The sequence below is a fragment of the Syngnathus scovelli genome, chromosome 10, assembly GCF_024217435.2.
Source record: "Syngnathus scovelli strain Florida chromosome 10, RoL_Ssco_1.2, whole genome shotgun sequence".
NCBI lineage: Eukaryota > Metazoa > Chordata > Actinopteri > Syngnathiformes > Syngnathidae > Syngnathus > Syngnathus scovelli.
This window is the reverse complement of record NC_090856.1, coordinates 1,906,757-1,923,422: the sequence shown is the minus strand read 5'-3', so window position 1 is coordinate 1,923,422 and position 16,666 is coordinate 1,906,757. Positions and strand designations below refer to the sequence as shown.

The 16,666-nt window shown below is 39.0% G+C and overlaps 2 protein-coding genes and 1 long non-coding RNA gene across 7 annotated transcripts in view; 2 read left to right on the top strand and 1 right to left on the bottom strand.

The window, feature by feature from the left end:
• Nucleotides 1-11: 11 nt before the first annotated feature.
• Nucleotides 12-2,681, top strand: cist1 (colon, intestine and stomach enriched 1). Its single transcript, XM_049732425.2, has 4 exons — nucleotides 12-140; nucleotides 559-825; nucleotides 884-1,047; nucleotides 2,238-2,681. The coding sequence occupies exons 1-4, from the start codon at nucleotides 41-43 to the stop codon at nucleotides 2,280-2,282; spliced, it is 576 nt and encodes a 191-aa protein (XP_049588382.1). The 5' UTR covers nucleotides 12-40; the 3' UTR covers nucleotides 2,283-2,681.
• Nucleotides 2,682-3,201: 520 nt separating this feature from the next.
• LOC125976296 (3',5'-cyclic-AMP phosphodiesterase 4C) overlaps nucleotides 3,202-16,666 on the top strand; it is a 34,052-nt gene continuing 20,587 nt past the window's right edge. The window contains exons 1-3 of one of the 5 annotated variants that reach the window (XM_049732415.2): nucleotides 3,202-3,428; nucleotides 5,758-5,805; nucleotides 8,721-8,923. In XM_049732415.2, coding sequence (XP_049588372.1) covers nucleotides 5,791-5,805; nucleotides 8,721-8,923 — 218 coding nt within the window. In that variant the 5' untranslated portion in view covers nucleotides 3,202-3,428; nucleotides 5,758-5,790. Of the gene's footprint in view, nucleotides 3,429-5,757; nucleotides 5,806-8,720; nucleotides 8,924-9,864; nucleotides 10,112-15,728; nucleotides 15,931-15,955; nucleotides 16,106-16,666 lie in introns of those variants that run through there. The other 4 variants (XM_049732417.1, XM_049732414.1, XM_049732419.2 and 1 more) reach the window with 4 other exon arrangements.
• On the bottom strand, nucleotides 15,224-16,044 carry LOC125976303 (uncharacterized). The gene is made up of 2 exons (XR_007484226.1): nucleotides 15,897-16,044; nucleotides 15,224-15,586 (listed from the first exon to the last, which is right to left on the bottom strand). It is a non-coding gene; the product is annotated as an uncharacterized lncRNA (long non-coding RNA).

The window sequence follows — 16,666 nt, the reverse complement described above, 5'->3', positions numbered from 1 at the left end:
CTGACCAAACAAGACGTGCAACGCATCCTGCTCTTAAGGGATGTGTGTGTGCTGGCAGCTTTTCCCTTTTTCCAACCAACAGAGAGCAGTGATGCATCCGACTGTGCTCATCTCCCTGTTGACTGTGACCATCAGTCCGAGTAAGTCAGACTTTCACATTTTTAATGCTTGATCAGACCTGTGTGTGTTTGCGAGTGCATGTGTGTGGTTAATCATTTCAACTGACACTATGAATGAAAAACTCAGTCTGGTTACTTGGGGTAACATTTGCAAATTCATGATGATTATCTAAAAAAAGAAATTGTAAAAATGATAGCAACAGTTTTGGTTTTGGCTCATTACAGATGTTTCTAGAGATAATGTTTCTGTTTGAAATGATCAATAATATATTGTCACATGTCAGGTTTTAAAAACCTGAGAGTCTTGTGACAGATTACAAGACATAATTAATTTGAAAGTTATCTACATTCATATTAGCAACACTCATTTTAGCTTGTCCAAAAAAAAAAAAAAAACTAAAGTTACATGCATGTAAATTATAATATTTTTCTATTGCAGGCACCAGCAGCTCTTCAACAACTAATCAGACTCTAGTGACAACGATCACGGGTTTTACCAAAACAAACAATGCCGATTGGAGCACCGGCAGCACGCAGCAGCAGCGATCGGTCACTCCTACTGGGACATCACGAGCTTCGCAAACATCCACCAGGATCCAGGAGGAGCATGACACCACCGTTACCGGGCAGACTTCCAAAGCTTTCCTCTCGACAATTTTAGCAACCTCAACTATTGTCAAACCTCCCCAAAAGTCAACCACCCAAGGTCAGTCTGTTACATATAGTCACTATACCAAATCGTCCAAACTCTAAATTTGTCACAGCTCCTGCTGAAGAGTTTGGAGAGGACGATTTGAGGGCCAACCCTGGCCTTGTGGCCATCCTCACCATCTTCTGCATCATTCTTGTACTTGTGCTCATTGTGGCCACCGTCAAATGTATCCAGTCACCAAGCTCTGACTTTGAAAGGCTTGAAGATGTGCCCATGGTGAGTTTCAAAACAAACACATTGAGTTTTTTCACAACCTTCCTTCCTTCCTTCCTTCCTTGATTTTTGAAATTGTGTAACACGTTCTCTCATAAATTAACGCCAATGTTCAGAAGGAGATTCATCGACTTCAACCATATTTGAGTATTTAATACCAGAATCAGAATATGTGTTTTATTTATAATCACTGCCTCCCCCCAACCTCATATGATCTACCCAAATTCTGGTAAAATCAAGTTAAGCTCCGCCCTCTTTTACCATTCAGTCACGGCAAAGGTTGATACGTCTCGTCTGAAGCCAAATGTGAATGAATGGTGACTCTTGTGGAGCGATGCGCTCCACAGGGGAATTGAACAGTCAACCATAGTCAGGAATGAAAGCTAGCATTGAAAACACATTGGCGTCATTTATTCCCCTTTGCCCCTCGGTGCTTTTCTGCTTACTCTTTTACGTCAACAGGAAAGCTGACTGGATTGTTGGGCCTCGTAATAGCTAGAAAGGCCGGAAAACAGGACTGTTTGTTTTGTAGCTTCTCTTTTTTTTTTCACCCTCTTTCCTCTTAGTACTATCATTCAGAAGTTTACATCAAAGATGTTGTTGTTTCAAGTCTTAAAATGTCCTTTTATGTCAATGGAAAGCCCTTTGAGCATTTTACTACGAATTCAAATGTGAGCATTATTTGGAAAGATAGGATGGTTGATTTGTCTTTTGCACTAGATAATTGTATGTTGTGCGAGTGTACCTAATGAAGCGTCCGGAATTGTCAACCCGGTTATACGGGTACAAACACTGACACTGCAAAGTGAGAAGATGATTAGCAGATAGGAAGCGAGCGGGCTTAATAAATGACAGTAGAAATGAGGTTAAGAAAAGTGGAGGAATCTGAAGGTTGCCTGAAGGTTGGTTCGTTGGAGGTGACTTTTTGTGTTCACAAAACGAGCTGTCAAGTGTAGTGGACGTTTCACAATTCACATTTCCTGTTTAGTCATCGTGTCGTTGCAACATGATTGATTGTGTCATTAAAATACTGAGAGGAACAAAGGAAACATATAATTGTTTTTTTTTTTCTCAGGGGAAGTTGAATACTTTTTAATCTCTATGATGAAAAGAAGTCACATTTTGGCATTCCTCAGATTTATTCCTGCATATTGGATCATTTATTTGTCCTTTTTTTTTCCTTATCTTCCCAGGAAAGAATAAATGAAGGATCTCCATTTGCTCGCTACTCGAAATAAAATAACTTCAAGAGAACCATGTGGTCAACGCGGCAGTCTCCACGTACAAAGCTTCACATTAATAACTCAGCCTCTGCTTCTCCTTTTTATTATGATTTTTTTTGTTGTGGTTTTCAGCTTTTGTTGCACTACAAGGTCATGTGATGCCACTTTAACACTATTGTCTCCTCTCACACACGTCAAGTTTCTTGTAAATGAGTCAGCAGCATATGACACGCTTCGATGGGAAAGGTTAGGGCCGCTGCGACATGACCCACATGATTTTTTTGCTCTCAAAGACTTTTCTTATCAAATGTAACCTTGAAGAAATACATGACACATGAGCCGCTTGTCTGACAAATATATTTGAATAACAAACATCAGCTCAGTCCATGAAATAAATATTGTTTATTATTTATAGTCACACGCACAGACTCTTTGATTTGAGGCAACCTTCAAGTTTAATTGTCCCTTTGCGCTCTCATCTGAAAAGTTACTTTGTTTCTTTGCTCTTTCACTTTTGATGATATCACAACCCCCAATTATGTTACAAAACATTAAATCCTAACTAGCAGTGGTGGGCTTTGCATTTGCTTTCCGGGCCTTGAGCAGTGAGTTACCCGTTTATTTCACGATACCATGATTGTGGATTGCATGATAAAGAATGACTTAATAATGATTTTGATTTACATTTACTGCAAAGAAAATGGCAGAAACATTTTACATTTTTACCTAGGTGCCTAGCTGCTTGTCTGACCGACCAATCACAGGACAGAAAAATACAAAGAAGGAAAAAATGGGTCTAACATAATAAATAATTTATATTATAGAGTTAATCGAATTTTTAAATGTTGTGAGAAACGTGAGATGAATATTTGATCCTTTTACTTAGACAATCGCTCCTCATGCTTCGTGTTGTGAATTTGCCTTGTCACGTGACCATTCAGAGACGTCACTGTGACGGAGTGCCAGTAGGACACGCGCGTTGCACAGTTTGAACAGTTTGAAGAGTTTGAAGTCGAACTATCCCGTCAAGACGCAGCAATAAAAATGGTTAGTTTCGATAAGAACTACCATATTGCCCGCTAGACTGGCTTGAAGAAGAAAGCAGGCGTTTTGGCTGACCCATGCGGGACAAAAGACGGCGTCGACACCAAAGTCTCACCGGTGAGTTCAAGTTAGTCGTTCAAAGTTGAAAGACAAACTTAAAAGTTGTTCGAAGAAACTACAAAACAATTCAATTAGTTTGTCCTTAACACGTTACTTAGCGTATATCGACTCATTTGGAATTTCTCACGCGTCTTTTTTTTTACTTTATTAAGTCAATGTGTAATATGAGCATCCCTTTTAACTGTGTTCAAAGAAAGGAGGAATGAGTCCTCTCACTATTTATCCTTTTTTCTTTTCTCTCCTTCCTTCCACAATTTATCTGCTTCCTTTCTTCTTTTGCTAAAACCCCCCACACAGGCAGACACAGGCTTGACGTGGATTATTTCTTTCCTGTATCTCAGAGGAAGAGGGAATGAATGTTCATTATTACAATAAACGTTCCAAAGAACAATGAAACCTGCTGGCAAAACAGATTTCGTTTAAGAAACAATAGAAGTGACCAATTGCCAACATTAAATCTCTATTAAATTGCCCAATTTAAAAGCAACAAAGAAAAACGTGTATTAAGATTCAAATTGATATAATAACAAGACAATGAAGTAATGTGAAGATGCACGTGCGTGCATGCATGCTGGATACTATCAAAATTTATTGGAAAAAAAAACCAACGATAATTTGACCAAGATGTGTGGTGCAGGAGGGAAACTTCTAAAATCCAGGAAAACGCCTGGAGCTAAAGAATCCTGCTCGTCAGGCTTTTCCGAAGTATTTGACATTAACTAAGAAATTCATTTTTGCAAAATCCATTCAACTGGGTTTTACACAATCAAGATTACACATCTGGGTTGATTTCCTCTTTAAACAACTTTACTGGTTTTGGATGACCAAAATTCTTGTAAAATGGTCACACTAAAATATTTAAGAATGTCTTTGTGTGTTTTAATAAGTTCAAATGTGTTTATAGTACGGGGGAGGATCAAACTACCTAACATATGCCTCGTGATAAAAGAGACACACTCTGTTTTGGGCTGTTGACTAAAGTTATAGTTCTAATTGAATAAGATGAGTACAACGAGCTGTTATGTTGTGGCAAAGTTTTCCTCAAAATGCTCAAACAATTTCAGATAAGCATGCGGTGATGCTGAGACGGACCCCTCCAGGCTTTGCGAGACAGGGCGAAGATTAAATTATTTTCCTCTGCAATAACAGTTCTGTTTGTGCCCAGTAGGTGGCGTACTGATGCAACAATACTCACCATTTCTCTGATTAGTAAACATTTAGAGCAGGGGTCACTAACTATATTTGTCAGAAGGCCAGAATTTACTCAGTCACCTTGGACGCTTAAAAAAAAAAAATAAAATTTTGGCAGAACATTTGATGTTTATTTGGTGGTTAAGCACTATGACTAAACAAACCATTGCGCAACCATTCATATTTTGGAAAGGCGAAAATGCTTTCAACTAAAATAAATAAGGTCAGGCACCGCACTATGTCATAATTTAACCATAAAATATTTAGAGCAATAAAAATAAAAAGGAGTAGCAAAACTGTCTTGGATAAGAGTTTATTATGATTAACCTGTAAAGATGACAACCTTGTCTGCAACTGCTCAGTCAAGCATGTGTAAGTGAAAACAAGACGTCTTGTGATGGTATCGTCACAATGACGCAAAGCAGATAGCAAAGCCGATAAGCGCCTGAACAACGTTCAAGAGTTTAGTCATCGAGCTATTAATTCACAAAGGCCAAAACGTGATTTGGAACGCAAGGCGAAGCAATTGCTATAGATAAACATCATAAATAAATCATTTTGAAGATTAAGAAAAAGGAGCTTTCGTTTGAATTAATTATTTTGAACAAAAATCTTTTATGGTCTTCAAAAAAACTTAATAGTTCTTCTCAATTGTTTACTTAATTTTAGTGTTTGGTTGTGACGCTGCAGTTTGGGCCTCTGTGTATGCATGTTGCATCTTTTTCTACAAATGAAGAAAAAAAAACAGTAAAGGAGATTTTATAGTTCTAATTGAATGCCCTGCGGGCTCTCTTGTTTATTCAGTCACTCGTTTCGATACAATTAAAGCTAATAAGCAAAGGGACTCAAGCGTGCATCAGTTTCTTCACTTGCATATGCAATGTTGTTTTTTATTTTGCCACAAGTTAAATCACAAGTTTGTAATGTAACTTTAGTAATTAAAAAATGATGACTTATGTGAGGTGGTGTGGCAGAAGCTTGGCTTGGATTTCAAGCCAGGTCATTAAAATAAATTAATTAAAATAAAATAAATAAACGTAAATGAATAAGTTGTTAAATATAAAATATTTTTGTCAATGAATTGATTAAAACTGGATCACTTTTCTCAGTGCTGTTTTTCTTTTCTTTGTCTCAGATGCTGCACTGCTGCAACAACTAACACACACCAATGTCTTGGCTTGAGGTAAGCAAGACACGACACACACATTCATTATATTCAAATTGATAGAGAGGATTAATGAAAATGAAAATTTCTGGAAAAGGTAGAAAAGCACTCAATCAATTCATGAAGGAATCGACAACTAATCGTTTATCGAAATCAGTAACAAAATAATATATATTTGTGTATTTTCTGCAAAAATTGTCCTGTTTTTGCATAATGGGATAGAAATGTTTTTTCCATCCCATTCTTTGACAAAATAATCCACAAATGAATCAATTTATTACGATAATTATTAGTTGCAGCCCGACTTTTGTCATAATTTCAACAAAACGATTCTCGGAGCACTAATAGCAAAAGGTCGAAATGTGGGAGAAGGTGGAAACCGACTCTATTCTCGGAATGAGACTAATCACACTCCTCGCATTTCTGGGCGTGATTATGCATCCAGGATGGGCGAAGCATTTCCAGCTTTGCTTCTGGCCACCTGCCGGGATATACACACACACACACACGTTCACACTCGCGTTTACACACGTCAGACTCGCAGCATGAAGGTCATCATCCTTGCTATTCCCACCATCAGCATCAATTAATATTCGCGTTCTCAATTAGGGAAATAGCGGCGGCTTTGATTGCCCCTGATGCATTTTTAGAACAGCAGGGTGACGTCCTGATGAAATGCTCTCATCTCTGATTGCGTGATGATGCTCCACACAGCGTCAGGTTCAGCGCCAACATATTGTCACTTTGACTTTTAACTTACAGTTTGGTTAGTTAAGCCAAGATATTATCAAAATACCTTTTTGCTTTCTTCTATTTGACCTTAGAATTTATGAATCTGTAGCAAGATTAACGTCACCTGTTAATCAGATGTGTGTGCTGTGCCAGTCAGCAATAAAATTACCTGCATGATCCGTAAGTTTCCAAATCACTCGGTGAGCACACGCTCAGTATGACGTGCAGGTGTTGCCTCTGTTTCATGTCCATCCCAAACATCTTTTCATTTTTCTCCAAGATGTCTCAATCCAAACGGCACCGTGGGTGGTTGCTAGGCTGGCTGTACAGTAGTTACCGCTACGTGGTTAGTTAACCCTCCTTTGGCGCTTTATGAATGCCAAATGTTTATTTACCGAATGGCAGCACAGACGGCGGGCATATAAAAGGTTATTTGTGAAAGCAAATTATGCAGATTGGTGATTGGCGTCGAGAGCTTTTTTTTTTTTTTTTTTTCCTCGTGAAACGTGACTGTGTTTGACTGAATTGAATTAAATAAGACAAGTGAAGTCGTCTTACCTGCAGGCTGCAGTCATCGAATATTTTTAGAATCGATTAGTCTATCGATGATGCCATCGATTAAGCAAACATCCTTTACAATTTATTCTGCATAAAAGTGTATTATCAAAAAAAAAAAAAAATCTGATACCTCTTTTAATGTGAAGCTGTAGTTTAAAATTTATTTTAAATTTTTTTTCGTGACCTCATTGATCAGTCCAAGTGCAAAAAGCGATCCGGGCTTGAAGTTGTTACGTGCGATACATAAAATCACTCGGGTAAGGAGATCGTCATCGGCACAGCGGCCGCCTCTTGATTAATGCAGAAGTGAAGCCCAATAAGAGCGCAATTGTCTTATTGATTTGGAGACCTGCTGAGCATCTTCTGTCCCATCTGATTACACACTGGCCCTTCTTGCTTCCATCTCATTCGCACTTGTTGTTTGTCGCATGGCGGGACACCAGCCAGGTGATAACACAAGCAGCTGCTTTCTTACGGCTGGAAAAAACAAGGTGCCAAAAAAAAAAAAAAAAAAAAAAAAAAAAAGGCTGAAGGCTCTTTGAATAATCCACATTCATTTTTCGGTGTTTAAAATACGTACTTCCCAAACGGCATCCTATTTCTAAAGTATTCAGTGCCATTGACGGTTCTAGACGTCAAAGAAGCAGGTCATCAACAAAGAGGATATTGATTTTGCTGCTGTCGGTTTCTTCGGGCGCCTCTGTATCATCTTGACACTTTGAAAATAGGCTACTTGTTTGTTCACACCAGCACAATGGGTTTGTCATGTTCTCATTTGTCAAGAAGGCAATGAGACTCCTCTTCGAGCTGTCATTCACCTTCAACGCAGAAATAAAAAAAAAAATGCATCCCAGGCTAATTACGGATGGATGTATATATCACGACTACGATTCAGTCATCAGCACAAGGCCGCATCGCTTCCGCTGGTGTGATCTTCCCTAATTAAATGTTAACAAGTATCCATGCATTGTTGATGCCGCTATGATTAATGTGTGAAAACAGCATCATACATCCTATTAGCAGTCCACAAAAAAAACATTAATTATGTAGTGGAACAAAAAGTCTCCTGAGCTCTTTTCAGATGTGTTATTTGTAACAAGCTATTATGTAAATCCTTGTTAGATGGCCAACAAGTCTCTTAATATTGACTTTTCAAGTTCGATTTGACAAAAAAACCAATTAGCTCGAAGCAAACGATCAGTAAACGTGGTTATTCTTTCCCGGTACGATATAGACTCTCCCTTGCCGTTAGGAAAATCGTAGCTATAATCAGGGTCTAGATATTTTATTGACCCGGCGGCCGCCCTTGTTTAATAAGTGAGAATGCACTTTCACTTTTAAACAGAGTCCAATTATAGGCTAGACAAAAAAGCAATTTCGTCTCCCCGCTGTTTGACTGAACGGTTTTATTTTGTTTGTGGGCAGTGTTGATATCCCTCTTGAAGCCTTATTGTTATATACACAAAACCAGCGTACGCCACTTTGCATAATGCTGAATATGGATGTGTGTGCGGAGGCCGATCCACATGCACGCAAGACTAGAAGCACTCTCATAGAAATGAACGGAGTCACGAATCTGACTCATGTTTGTTTTCTACACGTTTTCAAAAAGATGAAACCGCTTCCTTGTCGTTGATCTCTAGGGTCGTAGGGAGTCGCTTCCTGTGGCCCAACAGGTGGTCAGGCGGCGCTACTCGGGCCCGTTGCTGCTTCCGCCGCTACGAAGGAGACACTCGTGTCAGGACCACCATTCGGACACCCGCCGCTTTTCTGCCGCACATGGCTTACCGCTGCATCGACTTGAAGTTCTCTATTGTCGAGCATTGGCCAGTCACGATGAACACCGGTCAGTTTGTTTTTCTTTATTTCCATTTACCTGTCTTGTACATGCACACAATGTCTGCGGATTCCAAAAAAGGGTGGTTTGCGCATTTGTGGGTGTGAACACAGCCAACTTGATTTGCATTCTTATGGAAGTGAACATGGTATGGACAAATTGTATGCAGTGTAGTAGGCAGCAGCAGCATTTTTCTTTTGGATTTAGGCGGGTTATCATTTTACGGTTGCCCGAAGACAATTATTTTTTTGTTTTTTTAAGATTGTGTGTGTGACAGCTCATTTCCTATCTCAGATTGGTGAATACCATAGATTGTGTGATCACCAAGGGGGCATCCTGACCCCTAAATAATGTTGAAAAAAATATTAATATTTAAAACCTTTACCCCAAAATAATATTAAAAATATTTAAAAACTGCAAAAACAAAAAATTGTGAATATGCGAATCTATAGGTGCCAAACTGTGATTTTACAAGGGTCAACTAACCCTTTTATTTTCGTCAACTAAGTCTACAGCAGTTTTCGTCAGCGATAATGTGAACCAAAACAAGATTAAAACTGAGAACAATCGTCAAAATCAGACGTGGCACATTCAGGTCCCAGAAAGAAAAAAAACATAATCTAATGTTTTCAATAAAGCAAATCCTCGCCTCAAGTGGGTGGTGGCATTAAACGCTTAGCAAACCAGTTTTCAAACGGACAGATGGCCATCCGCTCGGACCCAGGAGGGGCCGAGAGTGGCAGAAAGGCCAAGTGAGGCAGGATGCCGAGAGCTCGAGCGACGGAGAGAAAAAGAAGAGGAGGAGACAGAAAGCCGAGTAGCGCTCCGCCAGTCTCTTCATCAGTGCGGCGCGTGGACAGCAGGCGCACCATGTCACGCGCGCACCTCCTCTAACATCCACTTGAAATTGTTCTCCCCCCCCCGCCCCCTACTGCTTCTGTTTACGGAAGAAATCCGCTCGCAAAGGCGCCGAGCAACCGAGCATTCGCACATCATGGAGTGCGCGGCGCTTAGCCGAGAGGGAGCCGGGCTTGCCAAAGCGCCCAAGCATTTGTGGCGGCAGCCCAGGACAAACATTCGCTTCAAACAGCGCTTCAACTCGGACACCGAGTGCTACCTGTGCCGTAACAGGACGCTGGAGAAGCTCCGACCCGTACTGAAGAAACCGCGATTGTCCTGGCCCTGCTCGCTTAAACGGTAATGAATTGCGCATTTCAATTCACAACTTGCAATAAAGTGACAAACTAGCAGTGTAGTTTTATTATATGTTGTTTCTATATAGTTCTGCCATAGGTTATCATTATGTACAGTATACTAATTAACTCTAAAATGTATGTGTAAGAATAAAAAACGAAATCAATTGAAATTTGAAAATGGGACCTGATTCAGCCAGAAAAAAAAAAAAAAATTCAGATTACATGAATCTAACATACATGTTTTGTTTCCATGGAGAGAATATTCATATGCCTTTACATAGATACGCAGTTGTTAAAAAAAAAAAAAATCACCCTTAACATTTAAAATGACATTTTATAGAGTTTGAATTTAATCCCCTAAAACAATCCAGACAAGTCAAGGCTGCAATGATACTTATTCACCCTTTTTTTTTTTTTTTTTTTTTAATCTATCTAGAATGTGGGTCTTAAAATAGTGATTTAGTAGCCTGTAGTAAAATGTCTTTGAAATGGTTCTCCCAAGGCAGATTGGAAGTTTTGGAGGGAGAACAGCTTCTCCATTACCTTTTCATCTTCCAACTCTGCTGAAGCTCCAATTAGTATGCAGTGTGCCCAGGAAAGCATTTGGAATGCTGTCTGTTGTGGATTTCGAGTATTTTTTTTTTCTGAACAGGCTCCATGATGCTGCTTTATATTCATTTTCTTCAGTGTAGTGATGAGGCAAAACACACTTTGAATATTTGAATTAACATAGTGGAAATAAATCCTCCCACTCGAGGTGGAAGTGGGAAAGATTTGTTGTTTCTCGCTTGGTCCAATAATAATTTTAAACAATTTCTTCGAGTCCGATAATGGTCGTATTTTGTGCACACAGAGAAGATGCGGTTGTGTGATCGATTGTTTTAGCTAGCGGGACGCTAACTACCCTTTGCAGCTCATCAGTCACAATGATGGAGGTTCTGCTTTGCTTGTTTGCTTTCCATTCTTCGTTGGACGACATCCATTGTTCTTGCTCTTGGTTTTGTCCAAACTCACTTTTAAAGTGTCACAGTAACCTCATACAAAAAAAATTTGATTTTCTTGTCTTTTAAGAAGTATTTTCATTATTTGCATTGATCTTGTTGAAACCACCCCAAATCTTTTTTTAAATCTCTTAAAAGAAAAAATCTTCAGTGTGTGAATCATCGTTTTGAGATAATTGAATGTCTTTTGATTGAGCTACTCGCATTATCACGCATCTGCCAGCACGTCAGTATTTCTGGAGAGTCGCTTTTTATTCAGCGCGACAAAGGCTTCGATTAAAACGGTTGATGTGATTGGCTGTTGCAAATCTGATGGGGCATGACAGGCGCCTTAGCTGAGCTCGTGGTGACATTTGCCGTCAACAAATGATGCTGCGGCTCATTTCACACGCACGAGGAACTGTTTTGTTAATCCCCCTGATAGTCAATTATATCATGGCAATTAACAACTTTGGGAAATATTTCGATTGTGAATTCAGTTGGGCTGAATTTTCAAATCGGGAAATGTAGCCGGGCCATCCATTTTTTTTTTTTCCTTTAAAGAAAAGTGCCACAGAGGATGTGGGTGTCCAAACAATAAATAGATTTAAACACATATGATGAATCGGAATTCATCAGCCTCTGCATTGTTGGAAGTGCAACATTAACGCCTCCTGTGTTACAATGACGACGCAGCGAAGGCCACATTCTTCCATTAGTCCGACTGCCAGTTTCTTTCTGCACATACAAACGTGTTGTGGTGTAGCTTGAACGATAACAATGCAATTTTTTCAATGAATGATTTTTTTTTTAGCTCCCACCTATTTCATACATATGAGTCATGTGGGTTGCATAAGTACAACATCGTCGTCATTGTGAAAATGAAAATTCTATTTAACTAAAATGTCAAATTAAGTAGTAACATTAATTAATTGTAAAATGTAAATACTTAATCACTTAAAAAACATTTAATGACTGGAAAAAGGAGCTCAAAGTCTCTGAATGCACTTTGATGAACAGTGTCACACAAATGCTCTTTTTTTAGCCTTTCTCACTCTGATTGAAAATGGAGGACTAACATTGTTTATTCATATCCAAGGCAAACCATTCCCCCGTAACAAAAAGCATTTCAGTGTTTCTAGGAAACGGCCACGTGCTCGTTTGATCAACCCGTTTGTTTCATTTACTTTGGTTATGGCGTTAAATGGCGCTCTGATGCGTGTCAGTCTCTCCGCAAAAGAAACGTAAATACATACGCAAGAATTTCAGATTCAGTTTGGAGGTTGAGATTAATCTAGACCAGGCAAAATATATGTCATGAAATTATTGGTCATTTTAAGTATCCATTGTAATCAAATTTTGGGAATCACAAAAAAATCTGTTGGTAAAACCTGGTCTCTCCTGATGGCTTATTTTATTTATCACACAGTCGCAGTGGGCTTTAAGGAAGGAAAATCCTCCGATAAATATCAGCAAGCCCATCTGTGCTGGGTGCTGTTTGTTCAGCGATGCTCCATGTATTGCAGAGAGGAAAGCAATCACAACAGCAAATAGAGATTTTTTTCCAGCTCGCACTTGCTTGCTGATTGAGCACTTCTGGGGACATCGTAGCAATATCACAGAACCTTCTTCACTCACGTTATAACAAGCCACATATAAATCGAAACCCATGACTCTTGAGACAAAAAAAAAATCATGTCATCGCTCAACAATACTTTCTAAGTGGAACTGACGTTTTTAATTTCATTGCTTTATGTTGGCATAATGGACCTAATTGATCTGGAGCCATCTTGGTGTTGATTAGTCAAACAAATGGACAGACTCGATTACATTTATGGCACGGAGGCCATTTTGGCACAACAGGATAACCGTCATCGCTTTCCTGGCATCGTTAAGCTTTATTAGACTGTGATGTTTATATAGCATCGGAAAATGTGAAAATGGTTGCCGTCCAATGAATGAAGTCACTCGCAATCAAACAGCGGCACCCGGTTCTTATATAGTTGACGAGGGGTGACTACTAATTAACTAGCTAACCGTTTAAGTAATGCACCCCCGAAAACTGAAACTGCATTTTTGAATATATGTGTGTTCTAAAAAAGATCAGGCCCGATCATGACACCGTTTGAAACTTTTGGGGAATTGCAGGTGGGAAAAAAAAAAAAGAATCCCTCCCATGCACCCTTCAAATGCTGTCGTGTCTGACCTTTCACCACACAAATGGTAAATGTCAGTTTTGATCTGGTAAAGGAGCAGATGTGTGTGACCTTTTAGTTAATTTATCAACAAATTTCACATTTTGGGACCATAACAAGAATAAGTTCGAATATATGCAGCCGTTGTGTAATATTTGGGCTTTTTATTTGTTTTCCTTTTTATCCACCTGATCTAAGTATAACCGATTGCCCTGTCTGGGAGAAAAACAATCTGCGCACTCATGAATGTTTTACGATTCGAGCGGCACTGGCTCATTTATCTCAATTTAATATTGAATAATTATCAAGAGAGTCATCAACGTGAGCTCATCCAAAACCCTATTTTCCATCAGAGTTACCTGTAAGCTAGCTACTGTTTATTTCTATAGGATTCATATAAATAAAATAAAATAAATACTTGACTTTGATCTAAATTTTCATCGCTCCTAAATCAGCATGGAAAGTTTTTTCCCCTTGAGATAAAAGTAAAATATGAGCTGAGCGATCTTATCTAAAGCTGACTCTGTTTTTAGAGAGCGGACCATCACATGTCTTATCTCACCTACTGCCTGTTGACAACTAAAACAGCTCTGGTATTTGTTCTGATGTACAAAAAAAAAAAAGGAAACAGATGTAAACTGGTGCTGCTGGTTTACTTCTGCAGGAAGTGACACCTGTGGTATGAAGCCTCTAAATTGAGGCTTGTCCATATTTATGTAGGCAGGGCTCTGCGCTTTTGTAAACAGAGCTATAGCAGCAGAGCGTGCATGCATGAAGTGCTTCATTATCAATTCAGTTACATTTTGTCCACGGACTACCTGAGCTGCATGTTAAAGAAAAAGCTTGATGTGTGAGTGCTTGAGGCCTCTTAGAGAAAGATGAGCTGGGTCATTTGTGGCGAGACGGGCTCTTTTGTCACTCAGGGCTGGCAAAGTGAAGCCTTGTGGATGTCATCCTGTGACTTTCTTTGGCTATTGCGCAAGCTCCTGGTGAACCGCAGAAAAGACGTTTTACACACAGTCCCAGGTATTGTCATAAAATAAAACGTTATTGGATTCATGCAATTAATTGTATGCAAAGATCAGAGTTAAACTGCTTAATGGAAAATAGGCCGGCAATTATTTACCGTTTGTCAGATCCCTTTTGATTTTTCCCACACTTGTCCAAGTTTGTCGTGTGGCGCCGACAACCTATTGTCACATTTCCTTTTTCAAAATTGTGTATGCTTGTGGTGTTATCTCGGCCTCAAGTCGGTAGTCTGTTGGCTGTCTCACCATCTGTGTTACCTCGCCTAGCAGCTTTATCATGAACTGTGAGAGACATTAATGAGTTGAGATGTGAAGTGTGTTTTTGTACTCCACTATTGTTGGCCCTTCTCACTAGAAGGTTCTTTGGCTATCCCATTCTTCAGAAAGGTTATCTTTCTGTGCTCATTTTTGAGATGGAGTAGCTCCACTTAAATATGTAATCTAGTAAAAATTCCGCTATAATAATCAGCTATTAATAAAATAAAATAATCGATTTACCTATTGTGCAACAAGATGGCAACAAAGCACTTTTTTCTTTATTAGACAAAGTCTTGACTGAATGAAGCTTCCCCCTCTCCAATTCAACATAAGTGCTTGGCACCAAGCTGCCAGCAGATGGCGCCAAAGCAGTATTTTCAATATGAGACAAGGCTTTTTGCCTAATATGAAAACAATATTTGGCTTTAAATGTTGAGTGTGGTGATTAAATAAAAATCCTAACACTATTATTATATTTTAACACCAAGGCTAATCTCGAAATGACTTATTCCATCATTCATTTTCTGGTTCATGGTCGTCCATGAATACTTTGCATGAATGTGTTTTAATGATTCATTTTATAGATTTTTTTTTTTGTATGGTAATTTGTGCTACACATCAATATTGAACAATATTTGCAGGAACATTTCAGTTCAATTTGGACTTCCTTTTTATCACATGTTTCAACAAGAACTGGGCTGAGCCAGCTCTCTGCTACTTGTTACCAGACATAATAACACCCTCCAGTCAAATCTCTGTGTGCCAAGGTGGAACTCCCTCACTGTTGCTATGTACAAAGTCTTCTAAAGTTCACCATTCTCTTAATCTCTAGCTCAATGTTTTGACATATCAAGCATTGCAAAGTGCATCCTCAAGAATAATCCCCTGGTAACTTGACGCCGAGTCATTGAGGGTTGGCATGTTTGCTGTGGTAGTGGATACCCTGTGAATATACCACGGCCCCTGATGACTTGGTGGGCTGTCAGTCCTCCTCCAGACCCTTGTGGATTTGGCCCTGCAAGAGCAAGAACTGAAACCGATTGCATGAAATTGCATGATAAAGCTTTTTTTTTTTTTTTTTTTTTGCTGCTAAACATGATCTGACTCGCTTTGAGTGAAGGTGAGAAAAAATCCTTCACCTCTATTAAATACTTTGTGACTTCCCCCTTTGGAAAGACAAATTGACATTTACACTCCAGCCCATTTTGTCTTGGCTTGCCTCACTGGATCATCTGTGAAAAATTCTTTTTTTTTTTTCCTTTTTATCCCGAGGCTCTGAGGATTAATTGGATCCTGCATCTGCTTGCTTTGTATTTGTCGCTTACCTGTTTGGGTTGTCGGAAAGAAAAAAAAAGAATGGTTAGTCCACACCCATCGGCTGGTTCTTGAATGAAAATAACACGAGTTGGTTGGGATGTATAGCTTACTGTCATTGCAGCTGAGAGTGTGAGTTAAGTGTGACAATGAACAAAGACTCGAGATTGGCAAGGAAAGGGGTGACATCAAGTTTCGGTCGACGACACTCGTGCTTGGGGTAGGTTTTTTTTTTTGTTGGCTTATTCAGAGAGAGTATTTGCAGATGATTCATAGTAAAAGACAAGGGTGGAAATGTTTGCTAGCTATTTTAACTTTTAATTTCGCGCCAATAATATTTTCATTTATGGAATACCGGCACATGGATTTCACATTTCTTCAATTTTTTTTTTTTGTTTCCCTGATGATTTGACATTTATTATTGCTTCATTTAAAAAAAAAAAAGTTGGGTTAAAAAAAAGAACCCAATATGTGTCAAAGCGGTACTGACACAACTTGTTGTTTTTGACCGCACTGTTTTTAAATATTTTTTTAGATTTAACATGAACGTAACGTGCATTCCTAAAGAAGGAAGGTTGAAGTCGTGTGTCGTCAAACTGAAGTATTCTAAACGGGTGTGGCAAAGGTTTGCCTCAGGGACTTTGATAATGCTCCCAGCTTTATGGATTGTTTGTTACGGATTGAAAAATATCCGTATCATTGAATGCGGCGGATGAGTTGCAGTACACTTCCTAAAATGTATTATGTTAAGTTATCTCTGTCTCGTGTTTGAACATGTTTC